Source organism: Sinohyriopsis cumingii, chromosome 17, assembly GCF_028554795.1.
Source record: "Sinohyriopsis cumingii isolate HCF-2022 chromosome 17, ASM2855479v2, whole genome shotgun sequence".
In the NCBI taxonomy this organism is placed as follows: Eukaryota; Metazoa; Mollusca; class Bivalvia; order Unionida; family Unionidae; genus Sinohyriopsis; species Sinohyriopsis cumingii.
Genome location: NC_142977.1, coordinates 75,121,023 through 75,138,121, shown reverse-complemented (window position 1 = coordinate 75,138,121; position 17,099 = coordinate 75,121,023). Strand labels below are relative to the sequence as shown.

Here is a 17,099-nt window from a genome sequence, read left to right as displayed (position 1 = left end):
ACTGCAATCTCTACTCCTGTCCAATTGGATGGATGTATCAACATGGGATTTTCTCCAGTAGATATCTTATGATACCTAGTTGATCCCAAATGAAAATGGTATCATTTGTGCATCCTATATGGCTGCCATTACAACTGTCTTACAAATGTGTTGTCTCTACTCCTCATGAATGGATGATAATTATAATGGGTTTTTCACCACGTCCTACATGACAGTGGTGCCAGTCATACATCCAATATGGTTGCTCAGTGGGTGTCTTAAATATCTTGTTGTCACCGCTTCTGATCATTGGTTTTCACCAAAACACTACTTTGTCGTTAAAGAAAGTGGCGCGAAGGTGACATCCAGTATGTATACCATCATGTTATCCTTGAAGAATATCAGAGATAGGTAAATAACTCAACAGTTAAAAGGAAAAAACATGATCTTACCATGACTGGAAATTTTTTTCACCCAGTAGAACATTAGTCCCTTCTAGGGACTCTTGTTGAGCTTAGTGTCCAACCTACACTCATGAAATTCGTGAAATTTGCTGAGGTGATGCATCTTGATTATTATATGTTCATTTTATGCTTAAATGGCTTCAGTTCTGGACATATTAGAGTTTCAGTTGTGATATTTGGATGAACTGCTGTTATACTACATACTTGAACTAAAGATGGTCACAGTTAAAAGAACATAATGCTTTACGGACATAGGATACTGGTAAGTATTTGTATTTTGATCATGATACATATAAATTTTGCATGGTGTACACATAATATCAAACTTGAAATGCCCTTTCAAACATAATTAGTAGTAAAAACAAATATCATTGGTAAACTGTTCATATTGAGGTTATACATAGCTTTTTGTGTGCTAAGATTGTCTTTACAAGTTTACTGCTGTTTTTTATGTGTGTGGATGAGCAGGCATTAGAATATTGGACAATTATGTACTTCATGAGAGGCCTCAGTTACTGTGGCTATTCAGCAATCATCTTTGGCCAGCCTGTTTTGCATTCTTTCCAAAATACCAACTACATGTTCTTGTATGTTCATCAGCATGGTTGCAGTTGATACCTGAACATATATGTGGTGTATCAACACTTTGAATTTATATATTATGATTTTATCTTTTGGGAAAAAACAACAGATTAATATTTATTAATTAATAAATGTGCATATTAAATCAAAGTTAGGTGATAGATCATATGGAATATGTTCTTATGATGCTACAGAAGCCTACCTGGTGAACTGGTCATCTGTTGTGGAAAGAAAGTGAGCAATATCAGGCTCACTTGGGCTGCTTGTTTTGTTTTCATTAGGATAGTTATTTTGGTGAATAGACCTTAAATTTAAATCGACGTTTCATGAAATAAATTCTGTAACATATTTGACTAGAGATCATTTTGTGACAAAAATATATATATCACCTTTATTTAAAGAAGTTAACAAACTATCAGCCTTATCAAAATCCACCTGTATATTTGTGTGTGTGTGTGTGTGTATGTATATATATATATATATATATATATATATATATATATATATATATATATATATATATATATATATATATATATATAAAAACTTGAACAGTTGCCTTAAAAGTTAGGTTTGACATTTTTCTGCCATTTTGTTGAGCTGATTAGTCTACCTGTCCATTACCGTTTTCCTGTTCCACATGATAATTTCATTTCTATAGCATTCACCTCCTGTAAACATTGTGGTTAGCTTGTACTTAGGGTAAGGACAAAAAATTGATTTGGGGAAAAAAATATATGGTCAAGGTCACTGTGAGTGACAGAAGACAAATGGTTTCTGCACAATCACTCAGGATCTCCACATATACAGTTACAAAGGTGTAGCACATATTAAGAAAGATTCTATTGATTTTGTGGCCCACAAGTCAAATGTCAAGGTCACTGATTGAGAGAAGAAAAATATGAATTGTCCACTATCTACAGTTTCCAACCTTTATGGATGGCGTCACACATCAAACTTTATTGATGGCTTTCACTTGTGGCAAAGAGGAACCTTACTGACTTTTGGTCAGAAATATAAAAGGTCATGGGTGAAAGAAGAAAAGTGGTTACATAATCTGAATTTTTGATAACAGACCTTGACTAAATATTGTGGCTGACTTGTACTTGCAGTAGGGAAGAACCTTTTGATCTTGGAGTAAAATGGTCATAAGTCAAGGTCACTCTGAAAGTAGAATAATAGATTTTGCATGAGACAACTACTTATAACTTTTTGGGTTTTTCATGTGTTACTTTTATTTTTTGATTTCGATACATTTTATCATATAAATTTGAAAAGGTTTCTCTTCCAAACTTTTTGTGCAATTAATTTACAATCTTCAGACTTCAGTGGGCACCATATAGCTACTAATGTGCTCAGGTGGTGTAAAAGACTACTTCATACATGCATGCATGCATACATACATGGATACATAAGCTGAAGAGAGTTTGCCTGTAACATATGGAGAAGGTCTGTTGATTTGGGAGTCAAACATTCAAAGGTTAAGGTTAATGTATTACAAAGATTCTAGAGTAAGTTCCTTGATCATACTTTGGATGGCTTACACTTCAGGTAATGAACCAGCCTATATATTCTTTGATTTATAGGGCTGAGGTGATGGTCATAGGGGTTTTAATACGAAAATTATGGTTTCTGTACCTTGACAAAAGTCCATGTTATTGAAAGCCACTGGTCGTTAATTTCCAGTGTCAACCATACCTAGACTAATAACTCATCCCTCAAACCTGTACTGATAGTATTGGGGGTGATTAAGGGTCTTATCTGCCCTATTCATAAACTGAGCAGATATTGTTAACAGATCTTTATCCCATAGTCACTGCACTTTTCCTATAGTATGTGCAGTTTCAAATTTTTATATCACAGCATGTTACATATCACTTCATGTAATTCTGATTGATCCAAATAAGCCCTGGAAATTATTGTGCAGTATTCTCTTTACTGATGGGCTGTGATTGTGGGGAAACCATTAAACCTGGAAATTATTGTGCAGTATTCTCTTTACTGATGGGCTGTGATTGTGGGGAAACCATTAAACCATTTTAACCTCATCTTCCAGAATTTATTTTTTCAGTGAACACTTTGGAGTAGTAATAACAAATTTATTTAAGATGGACATCAGATCAGCGCCATTTTCATTTAAGACCAGATGGACATCATAAGAAGTCTTCTTGAGAAAACCCCATATCACTGACTTGGTGTAAATTCAGTAATGTAGTGCTGTTCCCAGTCAGACTGTTTGCTTTCCACACATTTCATTTATCCATTTTGGATCCTCTGTGTCTACAAAACATCAGTACACATATCAATCATTTTTAGACACTTACTGGTGTTTCTCATGGCACCTGAGTTTGGATTGACTAAAGGAGATTTTCAGCCTATGTACTGCACAGCACTTGGATCAAGTGTGATATTTGACGTTTTAAATCTGCATGGAATAACAAAACTCTACCTCCTGTTTACATTTCAAATTACTAGGCTATATCTGCAGATAATCTGCTATTCTATTAATAGGAAGGTTATGGCTGTATTACTGAAGTGTCTGGCCATTTTAATGTCTTCTGATGAATATCTCATCTCGTGAGAACTATCGTGGTTCAACAGGTACAAAAAGGGCTCATTAAACCACCAGTTTTGTAATATGATGAATTGTGAGTCGCATGACAAGATATTAGTCAGATGATAACACATAATAAATTGACAGAGGCTTGAGTCACATGAATGCGCGAAGTTGCTTTGATTTCTCAATATTTCTAGAACAGCCAATTATCCACATGCATTTCAATGTGGCATCAGAGACATAGGGCTGTAGTAATATAAGTCATCATATTTAGTCTAGAAATATGTTGTATAGGTCATGGGTTTAAACCCTGGCTGAGTCATACCAAAGACTTGGAAAAATGGTACTAACAGCTGCCTCACTAGGCGCTCGGCATTAAGAGGTTAGTTTTAGGACTGGTCGGTCTGGTGTCAGGATAATGTGACTGTGTGGGACATCATGCGACATGTCTGCGGCATGATGCCCCAGTGCTAGACATCACCTTAAACTGCCACACTGCAGACATAGCAATATGACTGCAAAATTGTTAAAGGTAGGTTAAAAATCCAAATCACACACAAACACACACACACACAAATTAAAAAGATGTTGTATAGGTCACTGAAATGCTCTTTCAACTGACCATAACTGAAGAGAGACAATATATATTGGTAAGTGTCTATAAATGGTTGTTATGTTGTGCTGCAGACAGATCTGTCTGTAATAATTGCTGTTTCATGAATTGGTTTAATGAGACCCCCAAACAACCCATCAATATCAGTACAGGTTTGGGAGCTGATTGTTTTGGGGACTAAACCATGCATTGCCAGATCCTGCATGGAGGATTATTAGACACATGGCAGACATGTAATGTATTTTTCATGGTAATCTTGTTTAAATTTGGAAACTCATAACTTTAACAATTTTACAGGATTCTGAGATAGCCAGACTGCAGGCTAAGATATCTGGCCTTGAAAGGACCATTGGTGCTCTGAGAGCTGCAGAGAACTTTAGTTTCTCAACCTCTCGTGACTTTGGCAGAAATGGACGTCAGAGTAGGAATTCTGATCAAGGAAGTATAGTAACAGATGTTTCAGTGACCGTTCCTGGCTCCCCAAAAGATGCACAGGATCACCAGATTCAAATAAGACAGCAGTTCGAGTTTCAGGAGAATAGTGGACTTGGGATGGGTGACAGTGGACAAACACGGTTTGAATCCTCTGGTCCTGTAAGGGTCATAAATTTTTCTGACAATGAGGAAAACAATTCATATCCTGGTGTTTATAGACCTAAACCACTGATGCTGAATAGTGCTGAGGTGCAGCAGTCTGAAAACTGGTCAGTCATGCGTAGTGGGACTTCACCAGAATCGGTGATAAATTCTGCTCAACATGGCAATCAGAGTGCTTTTTCAAGGGTTGTTAAAGGAAAAAAGTCAGCTCTGGAACAGGAGGAATATTTTCCTGGGGAGAGAGAAGAAGGTCAGTTATTTATGAACACAGATTAAGTTTACTTGAATGCAGAACTTCTTCAGATATTGAACTCATCTTAAAACCTTAAAGGATTGATTAAGAGCGAGTAAAGATAATTTTTGTTACAGGCATGTTCATTTAAGAATAGTATTTCAGATGTCATCATGGTAGCTTGAGATATGACTAGATTTTTGTCAGTAGGAAAACAATGAGGAAGAGGGTGGGTACTGTAAGAGTCATTTTCAGCTTTTACTCAAATCCAGATGAAAATATGCCCATGTCTCGTCCTTAAATATGTATTTGATTTCTATCCAGGACCACTTTTAATACATTTATTGTCAAAACAATCAGTGAACTGGCTCCGGTTTCTTATTATATAACAAAAATTAAAGTAAGACACATTAATACAAATGTATTAGTTCTATAATGCAATTCTTCCCATACCAATTATCTTGTCACCAACATAATTACTGTGGCATACCCACTTAGAACTCAACATCTCTTCTTTTTTTTCTCAATACACTGTATTTATCCCTTAAGCTCTTGTATATTCAGTGGTCAATATAATCAGGCAACGGCTCTTGATTTTGTGTTGTTGAAAATTGTGATATATTATTGGAATTATTTCCCAAGAATTTTACAATTTTATATTAAATGACTTGGAAATATATGATGGTACCTTATAAATATAAAGTTATACACCATAGCATTTTATGTTTATGTTATTTTTATTCCCGAACCCTTGTACTAGAAATAAACCAGATCATATGACATTGAATTTCAAGTTTACATGGTAACATTTTTTGTTTTTATGCATGTGAACATAGAACTAAACCTTTCGAAGACATACACTTATTTTATATTAATGTTAAAATGGACAATTGAACAAGAAAATCACAAATTTCTGTTGTAAAAAATGTCTGAAATGTTTTATATCTGAATCAATATGGAGTTCATGCATAGGAAGAATTTATATACATTCACACGTGTCCAAAGGAGCATGCATGTAAATACTCAAGTATGCACAAAAAGTCCAGAGTCATCAAGGATTTTAAAAGAGGATGTTTATTGAAGGATAAGGAGACTTTTCTACCAGTGGTGAGGTCCGCAATCAATCTGATAATTTAAAATTTGATTTGAAGAAAAATGCAGCAGGTAAGATGTACCATCTCACCTGATTTTGATGATCTATAAGCACATATACAGCATACATATACATTTTAAGTTACAGATAAATGAAGACAGGATTATAACATTCAAAACCCAGCAACTGAACACCAGCAGAGATGCGACAGATAGACCCCAAAAGGCTTTGTCCCTTACAGATTGTTTTTGTGGCATGGCCATTCTTACTGCTTCTCTCTCTCTCTCTCTCTCTCTCTCTCTCTCTCTCTCTCACACACACAAAAGAATGATCAGGAGCACAAAAATTTTTTACTAATCGGCATCAGGAAACAGTTGAATGATAAACAATAATGAACTTGATAATAACAAATGTAAGCATCCAGTTGAAATAGCTGTGTTTAAAAAACAAATTGCTTTCAGTGTTATTTTTAAGCTAATTCATATCTTTAGATAGAGTATATGGGAAAGAAAAATGACTAAAAGAAAGAAACAGTGCAAGAGAAACAAACTAATTTATATGTATGTATAAATCTAAAGAGAAAAATCTTTTTCTCCCATGGAGGCACGAACTATTGACTTAAGATTTAGTGATAGCTGGAAAATGCCATGCATTGTACCTCTACACCACTTGGATTCATTAAAATTGTTGACAGGCAAATTGTTGTATATATACATAGCTTGTTGCCATGTGTGGTTCGTTTAAGTAATATCAGTTTTGTCCAAAAAATGTACGTTCCTCCTTTTAAATGAAAAATATTTTATACATGTCCTTGTACTAGTAGGGTAAAATTAGTAACACTGCAGTATATCCCTTTGTTCAATAAATACTTTTTCAGGAACTACTGGATTCATTTTTTTTTTCTGTTTTACTGTCAGCTGGAGACTGAAATAATTTTCAACAGATGATAATGTGAAGTTGTACACTGAAATAATACATCAGATATGAAAGATAGGCTGTATTATTATTTGTATCATCATTCCATTATAGTTCAGACCCCATTAGTAAATGATACTGTAAACTGCTTTTTGTTGTTGTGGGTTGACTTCCTGCATGCATATCTTTATAATTAACTTACCTTTAGCTCGGTGTTCAGAATGTCCCAAAGCACGATCAGAAAAAGGAAAAATATAATGCAAATAACAGGCAACATTTGAATGTCAATTTTTATTTTAAATAAAAGAAGAGGAAATGGGTTTTTTGTGATATTTTGTACTTTAATTGTATGGCCCATATGGCAAGGGAAATAAGAGGTGAGCTAAGAACATGGTCTTTTCAGTAAGGAGGAGCTCAAATTTGAACTTGGCATACGTTTTTGATCGTTGTAAAAAAAAATGTCTTCTATCAAAAAATAAAATGTGTTCCCAATTATGCTGATAGTTTTAAGGTCTTTTGCACATGCAGAAATATGGCAAAATTTGCAGCTTTTGGTGAACATACGAAAAAAATTAAAGGTTTGTTCAGTATTTCAGTGTATACATGTTACAGGGGACATATAGTCATTAGGGTATGTAAGAATTATTTTGTGTTCATTGTAGCAAAACCATCAGTTTAGATGTCGTTAATACTTGACCTTTGCAGAGATGTAAGGTTCTGATGAACACTGATATGCTTAAATGTTATCATTTTTCACATGGTCCATATGCTGGAACCAAAATGATATTCTAGTCAAAGATTATATTTTTGTATTCTGTAAAAATATGAATTTGGTTGCTGCATGTGGACCACCTTAACTTTTTTAAAGTATCTCCAATTTCAGCACAAAATAGCAAAGTATGATGTCATGAGGACGTGAATAGGACATCTGATCAAATCAATTGCAATTTTAAATTTTGCAAATGTTTATACACTTTTTTGGCAGGTCAACAGTGCTTTTGAAAAATTTTGAAATTTTGGGCCAAAAAGAGGCCGTATTGTACCTACCCCTTTATCAAGGATTTTTACAAACAGTTTATGCAGAATTAAAACTGAGCTACTGGTAATAAAAGAATACCTAGATTAAACAAATAAATTGAAAATACATTTACTTTTCTTATGTGGAATTCAGCAGGTCCTTGTAAGTCATTGATTCCTAGTGACCTAATTAAACTGTGTGGGCCAGTTTCACCTATACAAGTTTTATATTTAGTCCAGACTAAGACATATGATTGGTTACTTTAAAGACATGTGTACATTTCAACCAATCAGATTGCTGTATTCTGAAATTAAATTTAAGTTTTGATCTTACCTTTGGTTGTAAAATCCAGCTGGTTTAAGGAAAACTACTTAACTTCAGAGTCTGAAATATTTAGTACAGTGCTTGTTATATGAATATTTCATTTGTCATTTTGTAGTTTTTTGTAATGTTCAAACACTTCTTACAGGATAAATTATTTCTGTTACTGTTTTCCTGGATTTTAATCACTGATTCAGGGGTTTTCTATTACCTTTCTTACTAATTAATCATGTGATTTTATTATCCTCTTCCTTCAGACCCAGATACAGCTGTAGGGTACTACACTCAGCGTCCAGGTGAAACCACGGAGCTGTTCTCTCCACGCAAAGACAAACAGCTTGAAATTGATCCTGAGCAATGGTAAGTTAGATTTACACATATTTCACCAACTATTCAACACTTTCTTAGCATTGTTGAAAATTATTTAAAGATTTCAAAACTCAAAGAGCTGTGACAGTGATAATCATAGAAATTCATACACATTTTTTATTTCTAATTGCTAGTTAAGTAAACTGTTAATAGTTTTAGATTTTACTTATGTAGCATAATTTCTTTATCTTAATATTATCATTTTGTTCGGTTTTTGTTTTTTGCCATCATTTTCTTTGTCTATATTTAATTAAGCTTGGGTGGCTACTTATCTTTTCCTCATCTTTGACTTATTGGCGACATGAATATTCCAATGATGTATATAGTATCCCATAATATTCCAGTGATGTACACCTCTCCCTCAATATTGAAAAAAAATTGCTTTGACATCGAGAAAACTGTGGGGGAGGGGGAAGCGGCGTTAGGGAACTGGGCTGTTTATTGACTGAAGCCTCATTTTACAATCACGTCGATAATAATTTTTAATAATGCGCTTTTTCTAGTGAAGTTGTTCATTATTCTATTTAAATAACATTTTTTTCTCAAGATATCCAACATATGAAAGATCGTTCCAGCTGATTTGAGCAACCATCACGTGTACGCGAAAAATCTGTGTATTACGTCACTGCTTTTTGTTTTCTTGATGAGTCTGGTTCCGGTAGTGGTGTATAGTAGTATCTTGCCAGATCGGTAGGCCATAATTTGGGAACTAGACTAACTGTTGATACACCACCAAACAAGATTCCTTTTTTTTTTCAAAAACATGCCATTAATTTCATGACACGTCTATGTCGAAACTCAGTTTTTTATTGTTCAATTAGTACAATGTTAATGTCGTGATTTCAAGTGAATTAATAATGAAATTTCTTATCATCCCTGAGGATATGTCTAAATGCCAGTTCAAGAATTCTCTGAAACTCCCTTGCCCACAATTGTCCGTATCTGTGAAATCAAGCTCTATATTTTACGAAGTATTCGTTTCGCTTGGCTGCCTTGTTATCTTTGATCACAGTTATGAAAGTGTTGGTTAATTTAAGGTAGTTTTGTTACATACACAATAAGGTTTATTACAGTGTTCAATTGATCAAATGAAGTGAGTTCACCCAACATACGACCAAGGCCACTAGATTTTAAATTAGTCTGATTTTTGTGTCTTTTAACTTTTCTTTTATTCCACCTCCATTTTTTTTTATTCAAAAGACATAAATAACGTGATAATACAAAGGAGGCCAGCTTTTAATTCAGTGCAACAATGCAACAAATACTTCCGCAAGTCAGTTATCAAAACACGGTCGGCACTTAATTAGGTTCTCAGAGAAACTCTCGCGGACATGGCTGTTATGGTAGATTGACGCATTTTACGTTTAATTACAAGATGAACACAAATTTTAATTGATAAAAAAATTTATTTAATTTGTATTTATTTATTAAAGTACTGCCTCTACTCGGCGTAAGTGACATTTTCATTGATCGAAATTTCCTTACATATCGTTAATTGAGGTATACTAGGAATGCCGTTTAAAAAGAAAATGTAAAAAAATTGTATGAGCTATTTTTAAATTTGATGTTTGATAGTGTTGATTAAAATTTCCAGGTCCTATCTACCGTTTTCAATGATAAAACGAGCGATACATCAAAGTTTCCGTTACCAATTTTGATCGTGATTTTCTTCAAGTTCAACAAATAGGGATACATTTTTGGGGTATTTTCAGGTTTAAAAAATGGGATCCATGCCTGACACCGCACTATAAGCGGGTTTGCGAGTTATCGAGGGAGTGGTGTATATAGTATCCCTGAATATTCCAATGATGTACAGTAATACCTCGTGCATTCGCGTTTCTGGATTCGCGAATTCACGGATTCGTGAAATTTTCATTGGTACCCTCTACGTACATGTTTTCTTTATTTTATTGAATTGTACCTTTGTTATATGACTTCTGTGACATATGAAGTTTACCTAGTTTACCTTCCTGACAATGACAAAGAAAACGTCAGTCATTAAGTTTACAGTCCCATTCGTTACTTGGTTTTACCTTACTGTGAGTGCAAAAGAAAACGGCAGCCAATGAATTAATATAGGGGTAATATTAGTATACCGTACTGTAAATGCACTAGTGTGGCAAATACCCATTAGGCGATACTGTACTCTATTTTTACATCAACCATTTATTTCTCTTTTTAAGGGTAATGTATTAAGCTAACTTTTAAATGAAATTAAAGTGCTTTGGGAGCATGATTGGGTCATATTTAGGGTTTAAACCCTGGAAATAAGCATTTATTAGCATTTTTAGTGACTCGTACCAAACATTCGCGATTCCTCCTGATCCACGACTGGTTCTGGAACCTAACCTCACGAATGTTTGAGGTATTACTGTATATAGTATCCCTGAATATCCCAGTGATGTATATAGTATCCCTGAATATTCCATTGTATATAGTATTCCTGAATATTCCAATGATGTATATAGTATCCCTGAATATTCCAGTGATGTATATTGTATCCCATAAGCTTTATACACCACTCCCTCTGTAACTCGCACCCTGATAACTCATGAATCCGCTTATAATGCGGGGTCAGTCATGGATCCCATTTTTATGATAGAAAGTACCCAAAAATTGACCCCTATTTGTTGAAAATGAAAAAAAATCACAATAAAAATTGGTAACTATTCAGTCTATCATTGAAAACGGTTAGATATGACCTGGAAATATGAGTCAACGTTATGAAATTATCAACTTTTAATAAGAAGTCATGTATTTTGTTGCAATTTCTTTCCAAACAACATCCTTGGTACAGTGTAAATGACAGTATGTAACAAAATTTTGATTAATGAAAATGTCACTAATGCCTGCTGAGACATCAATTTTATAAATAAATACCAAATAAATAAATAAAAAATTTTTTATCAATTGAAATTCGAGCTTTAGTTCTATCATTTAGTTCGGTTTAAGTGTAATGATTGTAAATGCAGTGTGCCCATTTGTATTCAAACATGAAATATGCCAACCTACCATAATAGCTATGTCTGTGAGCATTTCTGTGAACCTAATTAAGTGCTGACCTTGTTTTGATACCTGATTGTGCAAGTAATTGCTGTATTGTTGCATTGAACAAAAAGCTGACCATCTTGTATTACCACATTAATTCCATCTTTTGTATCAAATAAAGTGGATGGAATACATGAAAAATTGAAATTCATGCAATCCAGCCTGCGTAAGAGCTAGCATGCTTCGGTAATGTCAGGTCAACTCTGTTCTTTTGTGAATGTAACATTAAAATACCGTAAATTTTAAATTAGCATACTCATTCACAAATGTGATCAAGGATAGAAAGACAACCAAGTGAAATGAGTACTTGATGAAATAAAATTCTGGTTTGCATATACATTTTATTAATGAGAAGCTAGTTTCAGAGTTTATAGTTAACTTGTAATTCTTGAATTGGCTCTTGGAGATTTCCTCACTGTTGAGAAGTTTCACTATTAATTGTAATGAAATCATGGTATAATTATTGTACTAATATAACTATAAGAATGAGTTTTGATGTTGAAGGCTGTTTCACGAAAAAAATGTTCCTTTTTTTATATAAAAGGAATTTTGTTTGAATTTAAATCGGTAAATAGTCTGGTTCCATGATTGTTATGATCATTGCATTGCATTCCACAACAGTAGAGAACAAAGCAAGGAATATATGGAGTAGGAAACCAGACTACTCAACAACAACATAAAGCAGTGTTTTCGTGTACATGTGAAGGAATGCTGAACCAGATGGAATAATGTTAGCAGTCTCTCAGCAGTTGGGCATCTTGAAAACAAATGTCCTTACTTATTTTTAAAATAAAAATGAATAGCTTTGATAGATAAGGCACATTACTGACAATTATTCCCAACTGAATTTTAAAACAAATATGCAGCCATTAAACTGACCATTTTGCTCACCCCACCCTCTTGGCGGTTTTCATCATTTCATATTGTTATGGCAGTCTCTCGATAACTCATGCCCTTGCTTATGGTGCAGTCTATGTTTTTGGACCCCACTGTGTGCAAGTTGTCAAGGGAGAGGTGTAGCAAGCTTTGTGGCACTATTGAAGACATCATAATTTTCTTAAATTTCATTGGCTGTTTCTTTAAAATATATATATATATATATATATATATATATATATATATATATATATATATATATATATATATATATATATATATATATATATATATATAATGTATATAATGGGGGGGGCTTCATATTTAGGTGTGGCATCCATTAACTGATGCCAATTTATGTAATGCATTATAATACATGGATTCCAGAGTTTTCAGTAATAAACCGGTATGCACTACCATGGAAATTAACTCTCTCTCTCTCTCTCTCTCTCTCTCTCTCTCTCTCTCTCTCTCTCTCTCTCATATACATATACCAAATAGTTCTTACTTTTGCTCTCACTTTCATATACATACCACACAAACATGTAGACTTGCCTCCTTTCAGCTCATGTTAGTCATTTTAATGCAGTTTATTGTAAACAGATGTTATTTTCATCCTTCAGTTTAATAGAGATACAGGAACGGCTGAAGTCAAACGAGTTAAGACAGCAGGAGATAGACAGGCAGCTGCAGAGCTTAGATATGTCTGAAGATGATACATCCGATAGGTGACAGCTGGATTGATACAAAATGTATCACTTTCCTGAAGAAATACGTGTGCAGGGGAGATAACTCTTGAGAAAGTAAACCTGAAAAAAGAATTATTGCAGTGAGTCTCTCACTCTTATTTGTTTTAGCACTTAGAAATCCAGATGTCAAGAACATGATACTGGCTCCAGAAGAGAAAAAAATATACAAGTACAGAAAATTGTATATGCTGTGTTCTATTTTGAGTTTATCTTTGAAGACAATGTTTTATGGAATGGAAAATTCAGAAGTGAGAAACAGATGGTTCTGTTCTTAAAATTGCTTACATTCTGAGATGTGGATATATCTAAACAATGCTTGCTCATCAAACAAAAGACGTGTTTAATTTGCATATTTGGAGCAGTCACTGCTGATATGTTCCAGTGACTGCTTGGGTTGGAAACACCTGGCACTTTCTGTCTAAGGCAGATGACAGTTAAATACAGGGCATTTATGACATTTTTCTGGGGAAATTAGGATGGCCATTGTGACCAGATGGCCACTGATCATTGCGACATGTTAGCCTGTATTTCCATACAAAAAAACTTTGGATTAACTCTAAAAACCAATTCACATATTGCACTGAATATCATACATAATGTACTGAATAATAAGTATAAACAAAGGTAAGGTTAAGGTGACTGGACCTTGTTTCAATGTTTATTGTATACAGTATGTGATCAATGTATATCCTAGCCTTGTATTGTCCAGAACATGTATTTAATGCTGGCTTAATGTTACCTATATTGACAAAGATAATCAGCTTGTATGGACATGAAGGTCATTTGGGATGGGTGGGTTGTTTTTTTTGGTGTTTGTGGCACATCAATACTTTGAAGGTTATATTGTGCCAAGACAGGTTGATTTAAGTGCATTGCCAAAGAATTACAGTGATAGCTGAGCTGATGGTAGAAATCAAACCGGTTTCATGTTCAATGCCTTAACCACTTATCCACCACAGGTCCCCATGCCAGAATTAAGGAAGGAGCCACTGTAACTTAGTAGTTTGAATCTTACCATCAGACCAGCCTGGGTCGGCTATGATAGTGTGTTTCGGGTCAAAGTACTTTGATCCGAATGCCTTGGCACTAAATAACCTACTTGTGTTGCTTTGCCATAAAGCACCAAACCAAACCAAATCAGAATTAAAGAATGCAAAAGTATTAAAACAATTTATCAAAAGAATCAAATCTAATACACACCAAGAATTCAAAAAGTGGCAAACTACTAGTAAGTAAACTGCTACTGTAAACAACATTAAATGACATTTGATTGTTATATTGGTGTTTTATATAAAGTTACAGACTGATCTCACTGAAACTGTGATTATTAAAAACTTTTAGATAATTATTATTGTGTTTTAAATGGATTTAAATTTGAAGATTTTTCCTGAAATTGTTCTCATTCTTAACTTTGTTTTTGTTTCCTCACCAGCAGAAGTAAATGTTGATACATAGGTATCACATTTTTGTTGGCAAGGGTATTGTCATAATCATCATCAAAGATTCTTTGATGAATGTTTTGTGTTCATGTTTTTGCAAGTGGGGTATTACGGCACAAAGTGCAAATACTTTCTGTGGAATCATTGTCGTCAGATAAATGCAGGTATGATACACAAATAATCCAGACTGTATTAAGTCCATAGTTTAATGCGATATTTGCTGTTGCCTTATATAAATTGCCTTTTTCATAGTGAATGCCATTAACAGCATATTTATACGAGAAAGGGAAAATATGTGTCATTCTATCTAAAATCACTTTTTATCTGTTGCATATGTAAGATCTGTTGTAAACTTTTTTTTAGTTATCTTTTTATTTTCTCAACATTTTTGCATTCCTTATGCTCTGTAACTTTTTATATGTCTTTTGTGAATGATATTAAAATTTATTTATTGGATCAAAATTTTGTTTTAAATTAAATAACCTGCATATTGATGCATTGGAAAAATTTTGACCATATTAAGATCAAACACACACACAAACAGATACATACATACATACATATATATATATATATATATATATATATATATATATATATATATATATATATATATATATATATATATATATATATATATATATATATATATATATTTCTCACCCATGCGACAGAGAAATCTACTTGTTTTGCTAACCTTACTTTTTTTGTCTCAGTCTAGTCATCTTAGACCAGTCGTCTCAGTCAAGGTGTCCACGCACTCAGAGCTACTTTAAAAAATAGAAACCCTTGTTGTCTTCTGCTGTGCCTGACGTAGTTGTCCTAAAATCAAACAACAACAGCAACAAATATATAACAAAACATAGTAACTTAAGTTAAATCCATCTTTGAGAACACACCATACAAAAACATTTTGAGAGAGACAAAGACAAACGAATATGATGTCGAGCTTTTTTGTATTATGCTTGTTCGTTCCACACAGCATAGTTAATTTTATCCTATATGCAGGCCTAGCTCAGTACATTTGTAAATCAGCGTCATTAAATGTAGCTAAAGCTACATAACTAGTTTTAAATACTTTGTGTGAAACAAATTATATACTGTTAGCTACATTTAATGACGCTGACATGAAAATGGCTGTGCTACTAATAGGATAAAATTCTCAGTGCTGTGTAAAATTAACAATATAACAGAAAACACTGATCCATGCATATAGACTATAGACCTATACACTTCATAGCCTCCTGGTTGAATCAAACATATACCTACAATATTTAATGACAAATAATACACTTACCAGCCAGAAGGAATCATTTATCCGTCAGCACATTAATCCATAAGCAAATTTCACTGTAGCACTTGCCATATTTCCAGGACTAAAAAATAAATGTTCAAAGAATCTGTGAACTTTAAAGTTTAGCACATGGTTATCCGCTAGAGTCCATTTCTGGAGGGTCTATTATACACGGGGGTAATTTTACAATCAATATTAAGGACAACACAAGTATGTCACACACAGTTTCACCTCCTCCAAAGAAAAGACTAGTTATATAAGATAGTGACACAGAACTCTAATTACCCATGAATAATCTAAGGAAAGATGTTACTCTTCGTTACAGCTTGTACTAAGTATAACTACAGTAGAGCTAAGTAGCCAATATCTTTTTATTATTACAATATAACTTTTCAAAATTAGAACCAATGAAAATAAAACAGTTTCTTGTAATAAATATTAATTATTTATTGTCAGTTTCATATAACATCCGTATATTAAATGTGATATGCGACGTTTTAGTTTGTTTTCTTTGCACACGCGTATAAACTGTGTACTTCGGACGCAATGGTCACACCACAGCCCTCATTAACATATTTATATTCATGCACCCCATGTAAACATTGGACGTGAACACTAGTGCAGAGTTCTTTTTACCTTAAAGGAAAATATTATGTGAGAAAAATAATCTATGTTGGGGTTTGGACCGAGACAAGGAAATCCCAGTCACGGGTTTATATTATATGTCTCCCCACTCGGGCAAGCATCATAGGGAGACAAATAATATAAACCCTTGACTGAGATTTCCTTGTCTCGGTCCAAACCCCAACATATATATATATATATATATATATATATATATATATATATATATATATATATACACCACTCCCTCAATAACTCACGCATATCAGGGTCCTGGAACATCAACCGCACTATAAGTGAGGCACGAGTTATCGAGGGACCTATAAAAT

General features: G+C 33.7%; 1 protein-coding gene across 3 annotated transcripts in view; it reads left to right on the top strand.

Moving 5' to 3' along the window:
• Window positions 1–16,639, top strand: part of LOC149779252 (uncharacterized) — a 132,623-nt gene extending 115,984 nt beyond the window's left edge. For 2 of the 3 annotated variants that reach the window (XM_089939838.1, XM_089939837.1), the window contains 3 exons: window positions 4,493–5,042; window positions 8,629–8,731; window positions 13,288–16,639. In XM_089939838.1, coding sequence (XP_089795964.1) covers window positions 4,493–5,042; window positions 8,629–8,731; window positions 13,288–13,396 — 762 coding nt within the window. In that variant the 3' untranslated portion in view covers window positions 13,397–16,639. The remainder of the gene's footprint in view (window positions 1–4,492; window positions 5,043–8,628; window positions 8,732–13,287) is intronic. The other variant, XR_016415594.1, reaches the window with a different exon arrangement.
• Window positions 16,640–17,099: the final 460 nt, after the last annotated feature.